The sequence below is a fragment of the Eutrigla gurnardus genome (genome assembly GCF_963514095.1).
Source record: "Eutrigla gurnardus genome assembly, chromosome: 11".
Classification (NCBI taxonomy): domain Eukaryota; kingdom Metazoa; phylum Chordata; class Actinopteri; order Perciformes; family Triglidae; genus Eutrigla; species Eutrigla gurnardus.
Window position 1 is genome coordinate 28,571,525 of NC_139925.1, and position 21,695 is coordinate 28,593,219.

The 21,695-nt window shown below is 37.7% G+C and overlaps 1 protein-coding gene across 3 annotated transcripts in view; it reads left to right on the forward strand.

Moving 5' to 3' along the window:
• Positions 1-14,845: 14,845 nt before the first annotated feature.
• The window catches only part of ninl (ninein-like), an 80,645-nt gene continuing 73,795 nt past the window's right edge, over positions 14,846-21,695 (forward strand). For 2 of the 3 annotated variants that reach the window (XM_084021594.1, XM_084021596.1), the window contains exons 1-3: positions 14,846-15,000; positions 17,653-17,849; positions 19,576-19,672. In XM_084021594.1, the coding sequence (XP_083877720.1) occupies positions 17,667-17,849; positions 19,576-19,672 (280 nt within the window). In that variant the 5' untranslated portion in view covers positions 14,846-15,000; positions 17,653-17,666. Of the gene's footprint in view, positions 15,001-17,624; positions 17,850-19,575; positions 19,673-21,695 lie in introns of all 3 variants that reach the window. The other variant, XM_084021595.1, reaches the window with a different exon arrangement.

A 21,695-nucleotide genomic window follows, 5' to 3' on the forward strand; every position in this document is an offset into this window, starting at 1 on the left:
GTATAAGAGTGTGATCCAAGATATATACTTAGACCCAATGCAGAACCTCTTTAAGACCTCCAACAGATAACTCCACTCCACCCTATCAAAAGCCTTCTCCGTATCCAGAGAGACCACCACTTCTGGTGTCTCCCCGGATGCTGGAGAAAAAAGAATGTCGAGGAGGCGGTGGACGTTGGAGAAAGAGTGTCGGTTTTTCTTAAACCCGGTTTGGTCGGGTGAAATGATGCTTGGCATAATCGATTCAAGTCGTAAGGCCAGTGCTTTAGCTAAAATCTTGTCATCGTCATTTAAAAGGGAGATGGGACGGTAAGAACTACAATCAGAATCTTCTTTACCCGGCTTTGCCAGGCAGGTACAGATCTCGGGCTAGGCAACGTCAATTTTTGTCGGGTTTTTTGCTTCTGAAAAGTCGGGATAACCCTGGGGACAACGACAATGGGGTCAAAAATGACTGGATTTCTCCTTTAATGTCTCCCACAGTAGAGATGGGGATATGAGATCAGACTTGTTGGTAATAAGAAAGTCATCAATTACTTTGGAGATTGTTTGGCAAAAGTCATCATCGTGCAATTCAACCTCCATGGAGGGTGTGTCTTTTGTAAGAGTGTAAACGAAAGGTCGAGTAGCAATGGAGCATGGTTAGATACCACTATCATTGAATATTCTACAGTATGTTAACGACAGCCGGGAGAAAATAATTATCAATGTAAAAGTATTTTACATTGATAATTATTCTATTCTATTATTATTATTATTCTATTCTATTCTATTCTACATTGATTTTTATTATTCTCATTGTATTGTATTGTATTGTTTTACTGAACTTAACAGCACTTTGGTCGACCATTGGTCGTGTAAAATGTGCTCTATAAATAAATTTGAGTTGAGTTGAGTTGAGTAAGGTTGACATATTTTTTTTATGTTAGTTCAAAAATTTTAGTTTATTGTTATTGTTATAGTTAATTTTAAACTCAATATAGCCTAATTATTTCAAGACCAATTAACAACACATAGATTGTTCACTTAACGTATATTTTAAAAGTTTAATAAACTTAAAAAATGGTTGTAAAAATGTGTACTCAATGTTTTTATGTTCAAATAACAGGTTGTCACTTTATTGTTTAATACAATTAAAATTGTTGTGCTCATTTTAAATAACAAAAACATATCATTACAACAAGAGTTGCAGAGTTATCCTGAACACAATTTGTTTTTGCTGTCCTAAAATAAAATTGCCTCAATTTTCTGTGTCTTCACCAACAAATTATACTGTGGTACATTTAATAGTATAATAATAGTAAGTATTTCAAAGCAACACTAAACGTAAAGGTTCAGTCCAACTTCCATTTCTTTGTTTGTATAACTTAAAATATTTGAGTAGAAAAAAAAAGCTACATTTGTGTTATAATGTTTATGTCAACACAACGTAAATATTTAATGTAAAAATAGGCATATGTTGCTATGCTCAGTGGACAACATATAAACTGTACACTTTGCATAAAATTGGTAATTGTTTTAACTTATGAATTGGTGTTAAAAGTATACACTCAGTTGTTTTATGTTCAAATAACATGTAGTCAATTTACTTTTCAATAAAGCTAAAAACATTGTGTTCACTTGACATAACAAAAACACACAAATACATCAGGAGTTGCAGAGTTATGATGAACACATTTTTTTTGCTGTCTTAACATAAAGCTGCCTCAAATTTATGTGTCTTTTCTAAACGTAGTATTTTCTAGTACACATAATTTAGTAAAGATGTGTTAAAGCAATGGTAAATGTGTAAGTTGAGTACAACTTACATTTCTTTGTTTGTTTAACTTAAAATCTTTTAGTAGAAACAAAAACAACATTTATTTTATAATGTTTACGTCAACACTACTTGAATATTTAATGTTAAAATGGCTATATACGCTCAATGGACAACATAGAAACTGTTAACGAAGTATACATTTACTAATTGTTTTAACTTACAAAATGGTGTAAAAAATATCTATTCAGTTTTTTTGTTAATATGACAAGTTGTCACTTTCTTGTTCAATAAAATGAGAAACATTGTGTTCACTTTACATAACAAAGACACAATAGGAGTATGACTAGAGTTGCAGAGTTATGCTGAACACAAAAATGTTGTGCTGTCTTAACACAAAACTAAATGTTATGTGTCTTTAAGAAGTAATTATGTTCTAGTACACATAATTGAGTTAACATTTGTCATAGCAACGTTAAATTTAAAGGTTGAGTACAATTTAGATTCCTTTGTTTGGTTAAATTAAAATCTTTGAGTAGAAAAAAATCCCTACATTTCTGTTATACAACGTAAATATTTAATGTTAAAACGGCATATATTGTTATGCTCAATGGACAACATGGACAACATGCGCACTAAGTTTACATTTAGTAATTTTAACTTACAAATTGATGTAAAAAATATCTACTCAGTTGTTTTATGTTTATTTGACAAATCAACACTTTCTTGTAATATTAAAATTAAAAACGTTGTGTTCACTTTACATAACAAAAACCTATAATTAAAACAAGATTTGCGGAGATATGATTAACACAAAAATAAGTTCGTCTTAGCAACATTACATTTAAAGGTTGAGTAGAACTATTTCTTTAGCACACATATATAAAATATATAGGTTCTGTGAATCCTACTTTAAATTGTGTAAATTTGTGCAAAAGTGTAAATATACTTTACTTTCGTGAGAACAATATGAATGAAAATCAAGTTAGCTAAGTTAACTACCATGTCAATAGAAATGTATGAGGGAAGAAATCCAATTGAAAGAGGCCGAGTTAACGCTATGTGGCTATGACTCACATTTTTAATAATGACCTTTTCATTTTACTCTTAATTTTCATTTTATAACAAGGTAGACCATTTTGCTAAGCAAGGTATGTTATCTGTTGTAATTTAGCTAATGCATTAGGCTACCATGTTGTAGCATGTAGCATACGTGACTGGAAAACACCTTTGTCCTGAAGGTTGAAAAGTAGTTCATGTTGACGCTAGCCCATGCAAACTGTTGTCAGCATTATCTCTATTTCCTCTTACCATCATTAGACTTTTGCACAATGAAAACATATTTTGCAGTGTGTGCTGCTGGCCAGGTTGTTGTCAAAGAACTTGCGGATTGTGCTTGCCCACCAATGTGTGCTAGAACGGCTGAGTTTCAACTACATACACCTCACATTACACAAACTAAAACAACCTTCAGCTATGACTGCAAGTAAGCACATATGCCACATGGCCTACACAACAAGCGTGAGGTGCAGAAGTTTAGGTATTGGTAATAATGCCACCTGGTCGCTTTGGACAAAAGCGTCTGCTAAATGACCTAAATGTTAATGTAAATGGTCCATGCCTTTCATTTGATATTTTGAGCATGACGAGCTGGAGGGGATCGTGAAAGCTAGGACATGCTAGGACAATGTTAATACTTATGCACCTGAGTCCAACCAGCAGTCTACTCAACCCTAACTCACAGAAACATGATTAAACAACCTCACCTGGTGTGCACCTCAGATATAATTAGCTGAGTTTTGTAAGCTATGGCCAACAGGCCATTTGTGATTCATGAGTCATAGCAAGCAAGCAGATATACCTACACAAGCATACTTTCTAACTTGTGACAATTACAAAATGAATCAAGCAAATTCAAGTAAAATCTGGGTTAACTAGGCCTACAGCTCAATTTCACAAATCACATACCACCTCAAGGGGCTTAATAGGCTTATGGTCTATAAAGGCCAAAATCCTTGTCTGAATTCATGTTGACAGTGGCCTGCATGTTGAGGGTGAGATGATGAGATGAGCATTTTATTATCCTACATCAAATAACAGATAGATACAGTGTGGACATACTATATACATACATACATATACATATATATATATACACTATCTAAATTAACCTGAGTGTATCTCACCAAATATATATATTAAAAAAAAAAACATACAAATGTTCATGTCATTTATTGTATGCCTAATATGCATGTTGTAGGTTATTTTCTGTAAGGAAAGGCGTGCATTCTTTACCAATAGGTAACGAGGAGGCTTTGGCCCATGCACTGATCATGCGCCTGCCAGCCAATCAGAGCCAGCAGAACTCGATCGTTAAAGGAAAAGTTCGGAATTTTGGACATAGGACCTCATTTCCAACTTACCCGAGGTGATATAGGTCGGTGGAGACCGTTTTCAGCACAATTGGTCCAGTCCTTATAGTTGCACAAGTGACTGTTGCTAAACTGGTGTTGAGCTAGCGCACGTCAACGGTAACATCCAGCCTGTCACTAAAAACAGCTTTAACTAAGGTAAGGTAAGGTAACTTTATTTGTACCCGAAGGTAGATTTGGTTGCAGGTACAAAGAAAGAATTGGCTGCTTACACACACACGCAGACAACATTAACATCATCGACCGACATAGACATAAAAGTGACAACAGTGCTCCAGACATAGGAATATGGATAGGAAGCATACAAAAGGGTATTACTATCAAAAGATAAATAAATACTAAATGCAAGCCATCATGGCAGATACAAAAAAAAAAAAAAACAGGTCCGCAGAATACCCGAGACAAATGTATTATAACGTCGGACTATCGATGTACATGTCAGTGTTGGTGCATGTCACAAGTTGGAAATGAGGTCCTATGTCCAAAATTCCGAACTTTTCCTTTAACGGCTGCTGACATTTCGCCGCCTGACTCCGTCTCCAACTGGTGTTGCAGACTGGACTCCGCCAGAGACGCTCGCTCATAAACGGTAAGTGTACAATACTTATGTATTGAAGTGATTACTCTGTGTGACTGAACTTACCTTGTTGACCACAAACTCACGTTAATTTGACATTGTGCCAAACGACTTATGTCTAACGTGTTGTCAGAATTTGCTAGCTAGCAATTACTGTGCTGACTCCTTACACCATTGTATTTAACGTTAACGAGACTGACGTTTGAGTAGCAACGTTAGACCTGTAGCTGTGAGAAATGCTGCACAACGGAGATAAGGGGCCCTAGTTTCGTGGCGCAGCGCAGGGCAGCGCAGGGTGGCGGAGCCGGCGTAATGCAAGTTTCGACCTGCGCAGCCTTGCGCACGGTCAGTTTGGCAGTTTGGTGGATCGCCTGCGCCAAGATGGGTGTGGCGGCGCAGCAGGGGGAGGCGTCACAGATTCAACTTGGCGTAGCGGAAGTTTCGTGGCAAAAACCGAGACCTCACAGGCAGGTTTCCACAGTTCCAGGCACATTTAAATGCAATAAATAATCACAACAAACACTATTTAATGCAACTAACTGAATCAGCACGTGAATTTATATCTATATAGATTGTCCCGTCATATCTGACGTCAGATCAAAGGCGGATGGCACGCATAAAGGAAACTCAGCCTCTTGGACCAAAACATCTCCCTCTCTCTCTCCTGTTTTTTATAATATCGGCATTGTTATTATTATGATACGCGCGCACAGCGCGTGATGCGCGTGGTGGGAGCGGCGGCGCTGCTTCTGTCATCGGGTTGTCAAGTGACGGAACTTGCACTGAACCTCCCCTAACGCATTAAAGGAGAGGAGAGGAGCTCATTTGATTGGTGAAGATCTGAATCGGCTGTGTTAATCCCAGTCCACGCCTCGTCTCCTCCTCGTCTCCCACTCATGCCTTCTTCTCCTCCCTCTTTCCCACTTGCGCAGGTGGGCAAGACGGGAGGTGTGCCTGTGCGAGCCTGCGCGGTGCACGAAACTTGCAAAGTCCAGGCGGACACACCCTGTCGGCGTGGCGCAGGTGCGCTGAGAGCTGACAGCGCCTGGTCTACGAAACTAGGGCCCAGTGGGTTGAGCGATGGAATACGCTGTTCCGTGTACGCTTAGCTTAAGACACGTTAGTCAGATCAGTGTCCATATTAATAAATGCACACAGAAGGATTCACAAATATTTTTGTCATTAATCTATAAATCCCGAAATAGGCCTATATTTGTGAATCCTTCTGTGTGCATATTAATAAATGCACACAGAAGGATTCACAAATATAGGCCTATTTCGGGATTTATAGATTAATGACAAAAATATTTTTTATTTATATATATATGGTTGTTATGAAGTTATGTATGTTGACCTATGGAATGTAGTAGATATTATTAATGGGATGATTTTGATGCTGAGTGAGGCCACTTTGTGTTTTTCAGGTTTATGCAGAATGCCAATGCTTCAGCAACCAGCGGCTGAGAGTTGTACTGTATGCTGCATTGGATCAACACACAGATCGTTTGCCGGCTGTAGCCAGATGGAGGGAAATTCTGGTTGAAGGGCCTTGAAGATCTCTTCATCTTAAAGTCATACTCTCAGGTAAATTATAGAAATGTAATGTTTCATTATCAACTGAAAAAACCCTTTCCAAGTTAAACATTAATTGGTGGAAATGCTTTCAAGCATTTCCAACCTATGTTATCCTAATTGGTGGAAATGCTTTCAAGCATTTCCACCAATTAGCCTATAACCTAGCCCATAACCTAGCCCATAACCTATGTTATCCTGTTCGGCCATTTTGTTTATTATTGGTGGAAATGCTTTAAAGCATTTCCAACCTATGTTATCCTGTTCGGCCATTTTGTTTATTATTATTCTTCCGTACGTTTTTTGGCCGTCTCTAGCTTCTGCATACTTTCAGCTACAAAAACCATTCAACTATCAAAATGTTTTTCTCAGTTCTTTTTCAGCTCTTTTGTGCTGATTTTCAACCTTTTTTCTGCCTTTCATACTTTTTCATATATTCAGCCTTTTCCATATTTTTTTTCAATGCATTCCTATGGAGATCAGCCTAAAAACCTCTTTAACATCCTCATCTTTGAACTCCGACTAGTTTCACATACTTCCACCTACAGACTCCATTTAAACTTTAAACAACCTACAAGACTTTGAACTATTCAATTCTTATTCAGTTTTTTGATATCTTTTACAGTTTTTCTATAATCACAGTTTATGTTTTATGGTTTTTTCAGACCTCATCAGAGTTTATAATGGGTGTGTATTGCGCGTGCTAGAGTGGGTGACATCATCGCTTAGAGTGTGAGAGAAGCCCAAGACACTTCAGCTTTTTTTTCTTTCCAAACTCCTCCTGGCCACAATTTTCACTCTACAGAGGTGATATTTTCCAATTTTGTAGACAAACTTGTCCTGTCTCTCACAATGTGATCAAAAACTCTGTGAGATTTACAGAATTTGAACTAGCAACCTCTAAGCGCGGCCACGTCGGTTTTTCTCCCCATTGACTTACAATACTAATTGAGAAACAGATTTTCAAAGAAACCTGAAATGAGCAGCATTTCTAACTCGCCCTAGTGTCCACATTTCTGAGACTAGGAAAAAATAAAAGTGATCAGTGTCTTCAGCAGAGTCTTGTAGCGCTAACGGTGCGGAAATTTTGGCGATACGAGTTTCGGTGGGAGCGTGAGAAGCTTTTGTTCGGACCCTCCGCAAAGCCGAAATGGAGGAATAGAGACAGGCTCTAGACAGTTACACAGGCGCGTAGATGGCTTTGATCTCTGTGGCTTTGATCTTTAGAAGTGACAGCAGGTGTGCTCTGATTGGCGGACAGGAGCGGCAGACAGGAGCAGTCAGTGGGATTTGTAGTTTTTTTTGTCAAACATCTTCTGCTCAGGTATACTTTCACCTAGAAACTCCATTTAAACTTTAAAATGTATACACAAGTCTGTCTATCTCTCTCTGTCTCACTCTCTGTCTGTCTGACTACTACTACTACTACTACTTCCACTACTAGCCTACTACTGATACTACGTCCACTGCTCGTACTTGTACTAGCCTACTACTGATACTATGTCCACTACTTGTAATAGTACTACTACAAATACTACTACTACTAGCCTACTACTGATACTACCTCCACTACTTGTAGTAGTACTAGTACTACTACTACTACTACTACTTCTACTACTAGCCTACTACTGATACTACTTCTTATACTTCTACTACTAGCCTACTACTGATACTTCCTCCACTACTTGTAGTAGTACTACTACTACTACTACTTCTTCTACTACTGATACTACGTCCACTACTTGAACTTGTACTAGTACTACTACTGATACTATGTCCACTACTTGTAATAGTACTACTACTACTACTACTAGCCTACTACTGATACTACCTCCACTACTTGTAGTAGTACTAGTACTACTACTACTTCTACTACTGATACTACGTCCACTACTTGAACTTGTACTAATACTACTACTGATAATATGTCCACTACTTGTAATAGTACTACTACTACTACTACTAGCCTACTACTGATACTACCTCCACTACTTGTAGTAGTACTAGTACTACTACTACTTCTACTACTGATACTACGTCCACTACTTGAACTTTTACTCGTACTACTACTCCTTTTGCTACTAGCCTACTACTGATACCATGTCCACTACTTGTAGTAGTACTAGGACTACTACTACTAGTACTTCTACTTTTACTACTACTAATACTACTAATACTTGTACTAATATTACTAGTACTAGTAGCACTTCTACTTCTACTACTACTAATACTACTAATACTTGTACTAATATTACTAGTACTACTGCTAATACTACTGCTACTACTAATACTACTAATACTTGTACTAATATTACTAGTACTAGTAGTACTTCTACTTCTACTACTAATAATACTACTAATATTTGTACTAATATTACTAGTACTACTGCTAATACTACTGCTACTACTAATACTACTACTACTAATACTACTAGTACTACTGCTACTACTACTACTACTACTGATACTACTCCTACTACTTCTATTAGTACCCTACTATTACTACAAACAAAAAGAACATTCAAATATTAAAATGTTCAGCTCTTTAAGGACATTTCAACGTGTCTTCAACATTTTTTTCCCTTTCATATTCTTTTCAAATATTCAGGTTTTTCATATTTGTTCAGCTATTTAGCTTATTTCATACATTTGCAGATATTAAGCTTTGTTAATATTATTTTCAAATATTTAGTTTTTTTCATAATTTTGCACATATTCAGCTTTTTCATACTTTTCACATATTCAGCTTTTTGAATATTCTCTTCAGCTATTCAGATTTTCAAACTTTTTGCATATTCAGCTTTTTTTAATATTCTCTTCAACTATTCAGCTTTTTCAAACTTTTTGCATAGTCAGCTTTTTTAATATTCTCTTCAAATATTCAGCTTTTTCATACTTTTGCACTTATTCAGCTTTTTTAATATTCTCTTCAACTATTCAGCTTTTTCAAACTTGCACATATTCAGCTTTTTTAATATTTTCTTCAAATATTCAGCTTTTTTAATATTTTCTTCAAATATTCTGCTCTTTTTCAGTGTTGCTCCAGCATTAAAGCATTTCCACGTATTTCCGCAGGAAATGCATTTTCTAGTTATATTATTCTTCTTCCGTACATTTTTTGGTCGCCTCTAGCTTCTGCATACTTTCAGCTACAAAAACCATTCAACTATCAAAATGTTCAGCTTTTTCAGCTCTTTCCGGGATATCTTCAACATTTTTTCAGCCTTTCATACTTTTCATATTATTCAGCTTTTTCACATTTTTTTTTCAATGCATTCCTATGGAGATCAGCCTAAAAACCTCTTTAACATACTCCTCTTTGAACTACGACTAGTTTCACATACTTCCACCTACAGACTCCATTTAAACTTTAAACAACCTACAAGACTTTGAACTATTCAATTCTTATTCAGTTTTTTGATATCTTTTACAGTTTTTCTATAATCACAGTTTATGTTTTATGGTTTTTTCTGAGTAGTTGTGGTTCATGCGACCGGTTGTTTTTCAGTCTGATTTCGCGGCTCTCGGTCGACAAGTGAGTGAGTCGTGAGCGGCGGTTCATGCGACCGGTTGTTACTTCGGTTCGCAGTTCTATGTAGCCAGTAGAGATGCTATTGAACCAGGAGACTCATGTTAAACACCATAGAACAAAACGGGCTTCCTGCTGCCAAGCCCGTAATCATTTGCGGCCACTTGGACAGATGGCAGAAGGAAAACTATATTTGAATAATAATCTACTAATTTGCAGTCGACACCCGATTCCACGACTCAGTGACTTAACTCGATTCAAAGAACTGACTCTTCAGTCACACCATCATGTCTACATGACAGCTTTCATTATCATTTAAAGGAATATATTTTGGGAATTGCACTCATTTTCTTTCTTGAGAATTAGATTAGTTGTTTGATATCAAGAGCATAGAAGGAAACAGCTAGCCTGGTTCTGTCCAAAATTCAAAGCTAAACTACCCGCCTCCTGGCTACACCTCTGTCGGAAAGACATGAGATTGGTCAGTAAAAAAGTAGGCTGTTTTGGAACATAGGGTGGAAAATAGGTTGTGATAAGAGCTGTCAAATTGCCTCTATAATCCTATTCGAATTTCATTCCATATTTTTCTCAATATTCAAATTATTTTCAAATTTGTAATTCTCAAATTCAGCCTATTATTATTATTATTATTATTATTATTATTATTATTATTATTATTATTATTATTATTATAACTACACTACACAGGCTTATACGTTGCCAATGCCATTTTACTTCCTGTCCACTAGAGGGCGTTCCAAAAACATTACCAATAAATATGTTGAATTACCAATAGCTGACAGCTTTCTAGATAAGTAATAATTAAGAAAGTAAAACCACATTGCCGTTCTCCTGGGGACGCTGTGTCCCCGTTGCCATGGCTACGCCCTCCTCGTCTCACCGTCAGCTCTACTTTCACTTTCTCACATACATCCAGCTGTCGGTCTTCTTCCAGATGAGTAAGCATATGGAGACGCGGGTCGATCTAGCTAGCAGTAAGCAGCATGAATGCATCTTTGTCATGACATCATCGCTTCTAGAGCTCCGTCCATATCTTTGTTTCATTTCACCGAGTGCTGCCGTGTGGTTATCTCCATGTATGTGCGCTACTGTCGGCTATTTGTGATACTGAGATTGTGATTCAGAAAACGTAATTGTGCATCATTCATGTGACAAGAGCCTTCATTTCTGCAGGTAGTCCAAGGCGAGGAGGGCGCGATTTGCTGATGTTAGACGTTTATAAAAACTAAAAAAAACACACATACGAATATTAATTTCAGCATTCGATTAGTATTGATTTTTTTACTATTCAAATTATATTTGATTCCCGAATTTAATTCCAACTGCCCTAGTTATGCTGGTGATATACCCCCCAAAAAAGACGAATTTGAGTCCACAAAGTTCACTCAATTTTGACTAATATGTGTCTAATTTTGAATCAGGATAGCTCATCATGGTAAAAATAAATGTACATACAATTCAAATTGACTATTTGACTCAGATGCTTCCAAGTCAAGCCTATCCAATCACGTTGCTTTGTAATATTTATAATAGTGCTACATTTGCAATTATTGCACACAGCCATGACGTTGCATATGCTTGGTGGGGCATATCTGCATTGGAAACATAATCTTTGTCTTCCACCATCCAATTTTCCTTTCAACTACATCTCTTGCTAACATATGGGGCCTTACATATGGGGGAAAAACGATTAATGTAATGTAACCTAGTACGTGTCCATTGTTACAATATGAACACAGCACAGTCATTGGTGTAGCTAAATACATTAATAAATCAAATAAACACTAAACCTGCATAATGCAGCTTGTTTTTTTGAACCTCACGCTTGTGAAGATGAAATGAATAAATTTGTGCATTATCGGAGGAGCTTTATGTATGTTCTTTATTCTGTGATAGACTTGTGAGATAATAAAATACACAAAAAAGAAACAGATGGCATGTCAATAAAAAACTGAGATTTAAATAGTAATTTTACGTTTTCGGGCCTATTTTCCAGGGGAGTGCAGTCCAAGATCTGACCACTGAGGGATCTGCTGTGGTCGTGTCCATCGTTGCTGACTGAGGATGTAATCCTGGTGCCCTTCCATCCCCGTGGAGTCGAGTCTTCCTCCAGGATCAGGTTGTCTTGTTGCACTTGCTGCTGGCCTGATGCACTCCTGTATTTGTATGGCTATGCTATATGTCCTCCAGGCTGCGTACCCATAAGGCACGACATTTACTTTTGAGTAATTCATAAAGTTCTACTAAATGTGGATGGACACAAATTGAAACACAAGACACTCTCCTTAAAAAACAAGTACTTGATGACTCGTTGAATATGTTGCAGATTTGTTGTTATGATGAAGTTGAGCTGTTACAGCCCTGATTGTGACTTACATGTTTTGTTGCAGTGTCATGTTGGAGTTTACGGTTTGTAAAATAAAAAGATATACATGAGACCATTATGTCCAGATTGTTTATTACCTTGTATTTTGTATAAGCAGTGAAAATGGGAGAAATGTGTTGATGCTACCTATCTTTTTATTGAGTGCAAGGCATTTCCAAAATCTATTTGAGTTTTTACAGTAATGGTGTAAAAAATGATTAAGTATATCAGTATTAGTATTATCGGTTAACATCAGTAAGAAAGTATGGGTAAATAGGAGAGAGAAGATTCTATATGTAAATGTAACAAAATGTGTGAGGTTAACTTCATTTTTAGAGCACATTTAGCATGACAAATTAAATATTTTGATGCAATATTTTTGTGCTTAGAACACTTTCTTAATTGTGTTTAAAAACTAAATATTTTATGCTTACTGCACACAATGAAACACGTTTTGTAAAAGAAAAATTTATAAGTTTAAACAACATGAAATATATAGTTCAAATGTCCAGTTAATAATATGTCAACATATTATCAAATATTTTGGTTCATTGCACTAAAAAAATACTGATTGGAAAATGAATAACTTTATGTTAAGTTGACTATAAAACTTTAATACATATTAATTCATTGTACACAAAATAATTAAGTTTAGTCACATTATTGTGTTTATGTTGAAAAACCATTAATATATACATTAAACAACTCAATAACTTTGTGTTATGTATACTAGATATTCCAACTCAATATGACACATAATTCTATGTTATTAAAACACAAATTATTTTATCATTTGGTTGAAAATATTGTGTTCAACCAACATAAATTTCCAGTCAGATGAGGATCATGTGACACATTTATTTTATGTCAGGCGTACTCTAAAGTTTTGTGTGCAAGGGGTTTCCAAAAAATATTTGAGTAGAATGAGCACATTGGGATTAAGTTCAATAATTAAAATGTTAATGTTCATTTTACTTTAAAATTACAATATCTAATCGTTGTTTGTACATAAAATGATTATGTTATGACACGTAATTTTGTTTGTGTTTAATAAACAAAAATAAACATTCAACAACCTGTTCATTTTATGTCAATATGACATAGATTTAAATGTTTATTGAACACAAATTATTATTTTGTGTGATCAAAAAAGTTGTGTTGAACTGACATGAATTTCCAGTCAGATAAGGGTCATCTGACACTTTTTTTTGTGTCTGGTGTACTCAAAACTTTCATGTTACTGTATTGCACTGACTTAAAATTATTTAGTGCAAGGGGTTTCCAATAAAATTTTAAGTTCAGTTAGCGGATTGGGGTTTACAGTGCATGTAATTACATCTTGTCCATATCAAACAAGAAAAAATAAGAAAATAAAAATGTTAACTTACAATAAAAAAGTTAGTCTAATAATAACTTTAGGGAGAAGAAGAGAAAAGATATATATAGGTCTAGATATAGCCTGCGTCCTCAATAAGTTCACTTGCCAGCGGGAGCAATGCGCTCGTTGTAAAAATCCTGGGCTTTTTGTGGAGAGTCAAAGTATAAGTTCTCATTACGGAACGAGACCTGGAGACGGGCAGGGTGCAGTAGGCGGAATTGTATTCCTTTCAGGTAAAGAGAGTTTTTGATGGCGTTAAATGCAGCCCGTTTTTTTAGCCAGAACAGCGCTGATGTCTGGATATCATCACCTGGTCTGGGGCCGAGGGAGCGGTGAGCTCTCTCTATCTCGGGAGGGCTGCTGAAAACATCGGGGCCCGTCACCGCCATCAGCATGTTGGGTACGTTGATAATCCGCAAGTTAGAGCGCCTGGACCGATTCTCGTCCACTCGTTCCAGGAGCACTGTGGCTTGGGACTGCAAGGTCTTAAATTGGTAGACTTGAAAAGTAAATGAAAAGTTCAGCCGGAGTTTCCCGCTCGCACGTCTGCTCTCTACCTCATCAAACCGGAAGTCGAGTTGAATAGTCTTTAAATCCAAATTTTATAATTTTGGGAACACTGGCTGTGACAGCAACAGAACTGGTAGCACCGTCACCTTCCATCTTTCAAACCCCAGCCGCTCTACTGTTAGATGGGGGGGTGTATAGTATAGAGATTACCGGTTGCCAGGTTCACCCACATGCAACAGGAAACATCCAATCGAAAATATTTTTTTTAATTATTATTCACCAACAAGACAGCAAGGACTTGTTGAGTCATTTCATGCAAGTGTAAGTCAAGTCTCAAGTCATGGATAGCAAGTCCAAGTCAAGTCAAGTCTTTTCTCACTGTTGATCAAGTCACAAATCCTCAATCTGGCAATTTAAGTCTGACTTGAGTGACTCCAGTCCCCCATTTCTGATGTGGGGGATACATAATAATTAAATCTTGATTTAGACAAAGATTAGGTTAATTTTGGAAATGCATATTGTCACTAAAAAGATTCATCCATCCATCCATCCATCCATCCATCCATCCATCCATCCAAGGATCTATCTATGTATCGGATGAATAAAATGATTACCGTATTTTCATTATAAACGTTTTATTTTGAAACGTTTGACCGGAAGTACCTCTTCGTATATTGCCGGTACTTTCAGGCGGCGGTTGTCGGTCAGTGTCTGTGCCAGCCTGCCCCGTTACTCTTGGTTCACGTCGGTGGATTAACGGCGGACTGTCCGGAACTCCAGGAGCACATCCATGGAGGAAACGTGAAGTTTTACCGGAGAGGAACCAGCGGAAGAGCTCGGGGAGATTAACCTTTCCCGCGGTAAGACAACTAGCTGATAAGTTACCGTCAAATCCCGTTAACGTCTTATCGAACTTTTCGTTAGTAACAGGTCGGTTTTCCGGTCCTATGAACATACTTTTTTGTATATATGTAATTGACTATATTTTGGATGTGTGTGTTGTGTTCATTCCGCCGCGATCCTTTTGTTCCTCGCGGCTCCGTTCCCATGGTGAAGCTTCATCAGCTCGCGAGACTCCGCGGACACACGGACACGTTTATTGACCGCAACGTTTGAAGTCATTTCAAAGTATTTTGACTTAATTTAGTCCTTATTCAATACTTTGTTCTACTTCCCCACTTGTTATCAGCACTAGGAAGACATATTTAATAGATTTATGTATGTAAAAATGTAATATTAAGAGTACTCACACAAGCATTCAAACTCTTACTGAAAAGTACAAAAGCATTAAAGCACCAAAGATAAAAAAAAATACTCATGATGCAGAATAATGAGAATAATGGGAATATGTTCATCACTTAAATGTTGCAGCTGGTGAAGGTGGAGCTCATTTTAATAATTTTATATAGCAGGGTGGTAAATCTATAATAATACATCATTTATTAGTCAATTGCATTTTGTTTTAATAATCTGAATTTGGAAGAAAATATATCTATCCCTCTAAAAAAGTAAAGTACAAGCCCCTGAAAATTGTACTTACTGTTGTAATACTGGATTGCACCTCACCTTTATTAGCTAAAATGTCTGTTATATTATATAATATATATATATATATATATATATATATATATATATATATATATATATATATATATATATATATAATATATATATATATATATATAATATATATATATATATATATATATATATATATATATATATATATATATTTTTGGATTGCCAGCTAGAAATACTGATGTCTTGATGTTTATTTTTGTAACGTGAGCTAATGGAAGAAGTCTATTATAGATGTGATATTGTGCAGTGAAAGCTGGTGTGTGTGGGATTGTTGATGAGGATGATGGTGAAACAGCAGGCGGGAAGATAAGAGGAGCACAGATTACTGATTATATAACCCAGACACAGGAGGAAGAGGAGGAGCGGATGAGTTCAGCTTCTGATTCTACAAAACCACACAGACTGTGACATGTTGATCTGTCAGTGCATGTCAAATACAAACCCATCACTTATCAGTGGAGTCCTGTCCCAGACAGCCTCTTGCTCTTCACATCTTTATGCTGAAGCCATCTAATTCCTGTATGTAACTATGGTGACTGATTCACATGACGCCGTTATCTCTGCTGCCGTCTAAAACGTGATTGGTTCGGAAGAAATACACCATCGAAGAAGAAACAGGGAAGGGATTCTGTTCCCACAGAAGCATCATTAGAGCAGGGGTTCCCAAACTTTTCAGCCCGCGACCCCCAAAAGAACAGTGCCAGAGACGGTTGACCCCCACTATCCCCGGAGGTGAATAAAACATAAGAATGTGTGCATCCTAATAGGCGTATCCAAACATGTGCATAACGATAACACAAAAGAACAGCTGTCATGTGCTAACTTCATTCTAACACACAATACTTTCATTTCCATGTTAGCAGCAGAACATCTCAGTCAAAGTCATGAAAATCATCTCGCAACCCCCACTTTAGGAACCCCTGCATTAGAGGAGGGCTGTGGCTGAAATATCTCCTGGTTTAAGATATGTTAACTTTTCATTATGATCATGAGAAGGGGTGTGAATACAGTAGTTGGTGATTCGATTCAAGGACGTTTTTTTTTTTGTAACGATTCGATTCGATTCTGTAAACCACGATTCGATTCAGTAACTTGTAACCAAAACTATATCTCCATTAAATAAACATGCAATAATTGCGAGTGAGACTATTTGTATTCTTCTGAAAGGTGAAAAAATAACATATTTATTCTATAAAAAAGTAAACCTGCATAATATTTTATGCTGAATACAAAAATGTAATTAAAATATGCTCGGTTATTTTTAACATTTTCAGTAGACTACATGCTGGCAGGGGAGAGAGTGTCTTAAACGTATTAAAACATTAATCATAAGTAAGAATCCCGATGAATCCGATTAAATGCATTTATATTGATTATTGGTGAAGCCAAAACGATTCATTCTATTTATTTATTGTAGTAGATCGATTTAGTAGAATCTATAGGACTGACAATCGATCCTCTAATCATGAGTGTCTGAAATCATCAATGCCGTGTAAATGGTGCATCTTCATCTCATCTAATAATCTCTTATACCGACCTTATAATAGTAATATTCGGATCAAATTGAGTTATCATCCTGTCTCATCTCATTTCTGTTTGTTTAATTTGATTTCATTGATTTAGTCATGCCCCTGCGATAGACTGGCGACCTGTCCAGGGTGTACCCTGCCTTCGCCCAATGATAGCTGGGATCGGCTCCAGCCCCCCCCCCCCCCCCGTGACCCTGAATACAGGATAAGCGGTAGAAAATGGATGGATGGATGGATGGATGGATGATTTAGTCATTTGATCTCATTCTGCTTACATTATGTCTATTTTTTCATCTGATCATTTCATCTCTGTAATTCATATCATGTCATCGCCTGTATGAATCAAAGTAAATGTTGTGATTTTCCCCCGTCAGTGTGTCCCGTGATGTTTTAGCGTTGCAGCGTGATGCGTTGTGATGGAGGAGGTGGAGCACAGCCACTATGTCGCCCAGCTGAAGGTGGAGTTCGACAGCTGCGACACGACGGCCACCGGCTTCTTGGATCGAGACGAGCTGATTGCACTTTGCAGGAAACTGCAGCTGGATGCTCACCTGCCGCTGTTGCTCGACACGCTGTTGGGAGGACGCACCTACGACAGGGTAACACACACTCGGCACCGGAGGATAACTGAATAACTCAAGTTTGAATGTTATGACAATTTCACACAAATATCTAATAGGACAAACATTGAAGTGATGAGAAATGATCTGAATACTGAAAATGTCCTTGATTGACTCCTATTTAGATTGAAGTAATATGTGTACTAGGGATGCAACAATTCAGTTAGCCCACGGTTCAATATGTACCTCGGTTCTTGGGTTACGGTTTTGGTTTTGTTTCGGTAAACATTTTGTGCGCAAGGAGAAAAGAAATTGCTATTTATATACAGGTATTCAAAAATGATTTCTTACTTCATAAATGAAGTATTTTTACGATTTTTTTTACATTCAGACACATTCAAGTGTATTGTATAATAAAATATAAACTAAATATGTAAAAAAAAAATGTAACACTTTCAAAATGCAAAAGTGATTCTTAGCCTTGACGACTGGTATCGGATAAAAGGGGCTAAACTATTTCAAAAGTAAATGTACATATTTAAAGTTACTGTTTTAAATAAAAATACCATTAAACATAAAGTCACGTTTTACATAAAAATCTCTGTACTTCAGTAGCCTATATATGATGTTCATACAGGGGACGGTTTGGAGTACTGCTCTTCATCTCCGACATATAGCGGACTGTAACAGTGAGATAACTCTCTGTTAGAGGTCCAAATATCCGGGTCAGTGCTAGACTGTGCTTAAGCCAGTTCCACTACGATGCCTTTCTGTTGTTTTATACAAGTCTGGAATTACATTTGTGCTGAAAAGTGTAGCGCGGATTGAGCGTTTTGATTGGGTGACAGAAGCCCGCAACTCTGGAAAAGGGCTGCAAATCTTTAGCAATAAACGTTCCACTGCACTTGTTGTGTTCTTGTGTTTTCTGCACCGGTAGAATCGGCTTGTTGGAAGCATCAATGAGAGAAACTGTTTTTAACTGACGGTGTTACTGCTCAGCCATTCTGCTTCGACATAGCCAATTCAGAGAGAAATACAAGGATGGAAGCGTGAATTTATATGAAATTTTATTGCAAAACAGAAAATACCTCAATTCACAAGTGCGTATTGAACCGTGCATGGCGTCCCGTACGGTTCAATATCATATTGAGAACCGTTGCATCCCTAATGGGTACAGTAAGGGCCTGTGTCCACATACAGTCCCCTCGGTGAAACAGACAGAGGAGAGACGCTGGATGAAGCGGTGTGCCCGTTAATTACATTTTATTAAAAGATCGATCCTGGGATTTTATCGATATCGGAACATTCAAATGAAGATCGATTTTAATCAGAAAATTGATCATTTGAACCCAGCCCTACTTTTTATGGACATGGAAAAAGTGTCTGCAGGGCCCTGGGGAGCGCTTCATCACAGCCTTTCATCCAATAAACAATGCAAGCACTTCTTCAAATGTTTTTACCACAACCATATCTTCACAACATACTGTATCATCACTCTACTGTTGTATGATGGACAAAAGATGTTTGCACTCAGAAAAAGGTGCTATGTGTTCCAAGTTTTGGTTTGGCGTTCAGCTGTTTTCTGCTTAAGTCCCGAGACACCAAAATAGAGCTGATGTTGGACTTCCACTCATCACACAGACTCCTAAAAAATCCTCATGTTGTCACATGTTAAAGACAACCACTTTATAAGAGGATAACATGTCATGCTTGTTCTTCTGCCCACAAGTGGCCAAAAAGTCATTTCATTATCTTTCACGTTCAGGTGAACTTCGAGGAGTTTAAAGAAGGCTTTGTAGCCGTTCTGTCTCGCTCTCTGGACTTCAGCACATCAGAGGACGACAGCAGCTACCTGGAGCCAGGTGAGACAGGCTGTGGTGTTTAGTGTCCTTGAAGCTGATAACAGTAGTATGTTTGTCTTCATGTTCAGACTCAAACCAACAGTGAAAGTGTCTAACAAGCATGTGTGTGTAAGTTCAATGATCCCAATGACTGTTGCATTTTTACATACTTCATTTAGTTTTCAACTTTACAAAACTGTACAGAACCTACCACAGTAGAGAAACAGTCAAACATAAAAGAAAACAGAAGAAAAGAAGAGAAAAAAAGAAGAAAGTGGGCTGCCGGACAATTGTGATTGTATATAAGTAGACTTACAGAAAAAACATAGTTGCAGTTGTTAAAAAGTAAAGCAAGTACCATGTGAAAGGTTGAGTCAGGTATCACACCTGACACTGGGCCAGGAAGGGTCCCCAGATTCTCTCGAATCTGTTCTGTCCATTGGGTTTGTGCAGGCGCAGTCTTTCCATTTGAATAACTGATAACATCTCACAGAGCCAGTGAGCGAAGGTGGGAGGAGTAGTAGACTTCCAAGTTAAGAGAATAAGTTTCTTGGCCACCACCATCCCTAGGTGTAGAGCGACCTGCGTGTCATGCAGAAGATCAGAAGTCTCAGCCGAGCATCCAAGGATGGCCAGGTCGTGGTTAGGCTGAATAGCTCTGGAGTAGGCTTTTGACAACTGTTCAAATATAGCTGACCAAAAATTGTGCAATTTGGGACAGAACCAGAAAAGATGCGCTAGTGAACCCTCAGCAATATGGCACTTATCACATACAGGGGACACAGATGGGAAAATACGATTTAGCTACTGTGCATTTTAAAGGTGTGTACACACCGGAAGAACTGCCCGACTCGCGTTGGTAAATGAAGTCGGGCTACTTAATATGGCCGACTCGAACAACGACATGGGCGGTTCACACCTACGGAATTACAGCCGACGCCATACGTTCCGCGCTTGCGCGAGATGTAATGTCTCCAAAACAACAGGCGGCGCTAATCTGTATTGTGGGCCAAAAAACACGAAAACCGGAAGTAGCCGGTCCTCTCTAGACCACCTTCTTCGATTCCACTGGTTATCTGGTATGTTTACCATCGTCACTTCCGGGCTTCACTGATTCGCTAGTCAAGCTGCTAGCCTCCACCAATCAGAATGGTAAAAGAATGACCGACTCGAATGGCGGATTACACATTTGAATCGGCTGAAATGAACGCCGACGTGGGCCGATTCGAGCGACCACACCAAGGAGACTCATGTCACGGACGCCGACTCTCTCAAGACGCCGATTTTCGGTCCGGTGTGAGCCCGCCTTAAGACTTTACATCAACAACAGCAGCTCCATCAGTATCAGTCCTGCAGAACGTAGCTCACACACGTGCACCTCTACCACATCTCCATATGTCTTTCTCTGTGCCACACAGCTCTACTCTTCTCCGTTTCCCATATTTTTGGAAAATGTAATTTTCACATATGTATGAGACATTTTTCACACTTCCTTTTTCATGAAAATGTGAAACGGGTAGTATTGAGAGACGGACCAACACATTGTTTGTTTTTAGGGTCAAACATGACATTTATTGGCAAGAAGAAAACTACAGCTCAAGACTTTTTTCCCACATATTTTACTAATCATTTTCAGAATTTTTTTGATATTTTTCACACATTTATCAGACATTTTAAAAAAATTTTTCAAGTATTTTACTAGTAATTATATTTTCACAACTAAAATATTTGAACAAAGTTTTCAGTATGTTAGCACAAGACCAGATGGAGAAACGATTGGTTATGAGTACTGTCTGCATTGTAACTCTACAGCATGCTGTATGTATGTGTATATTTGGCAGGATGAGGGACTCTGGTTGTGGTGGCAGAGCTGCAGACATGTTGGAGGTTGACTGCTTATTACTGAAGTTGTACTGAAGCTATTTCTGTATCTGTGTGCTGCTTGCTCCACCTTCCCACCACAACTACAGCAACACATCAGACTATGGTGGGGGGCTTGCGATCCTCTGGGGGGGGGGGGGGTGAATGTGTTCTAGCGGAAAGT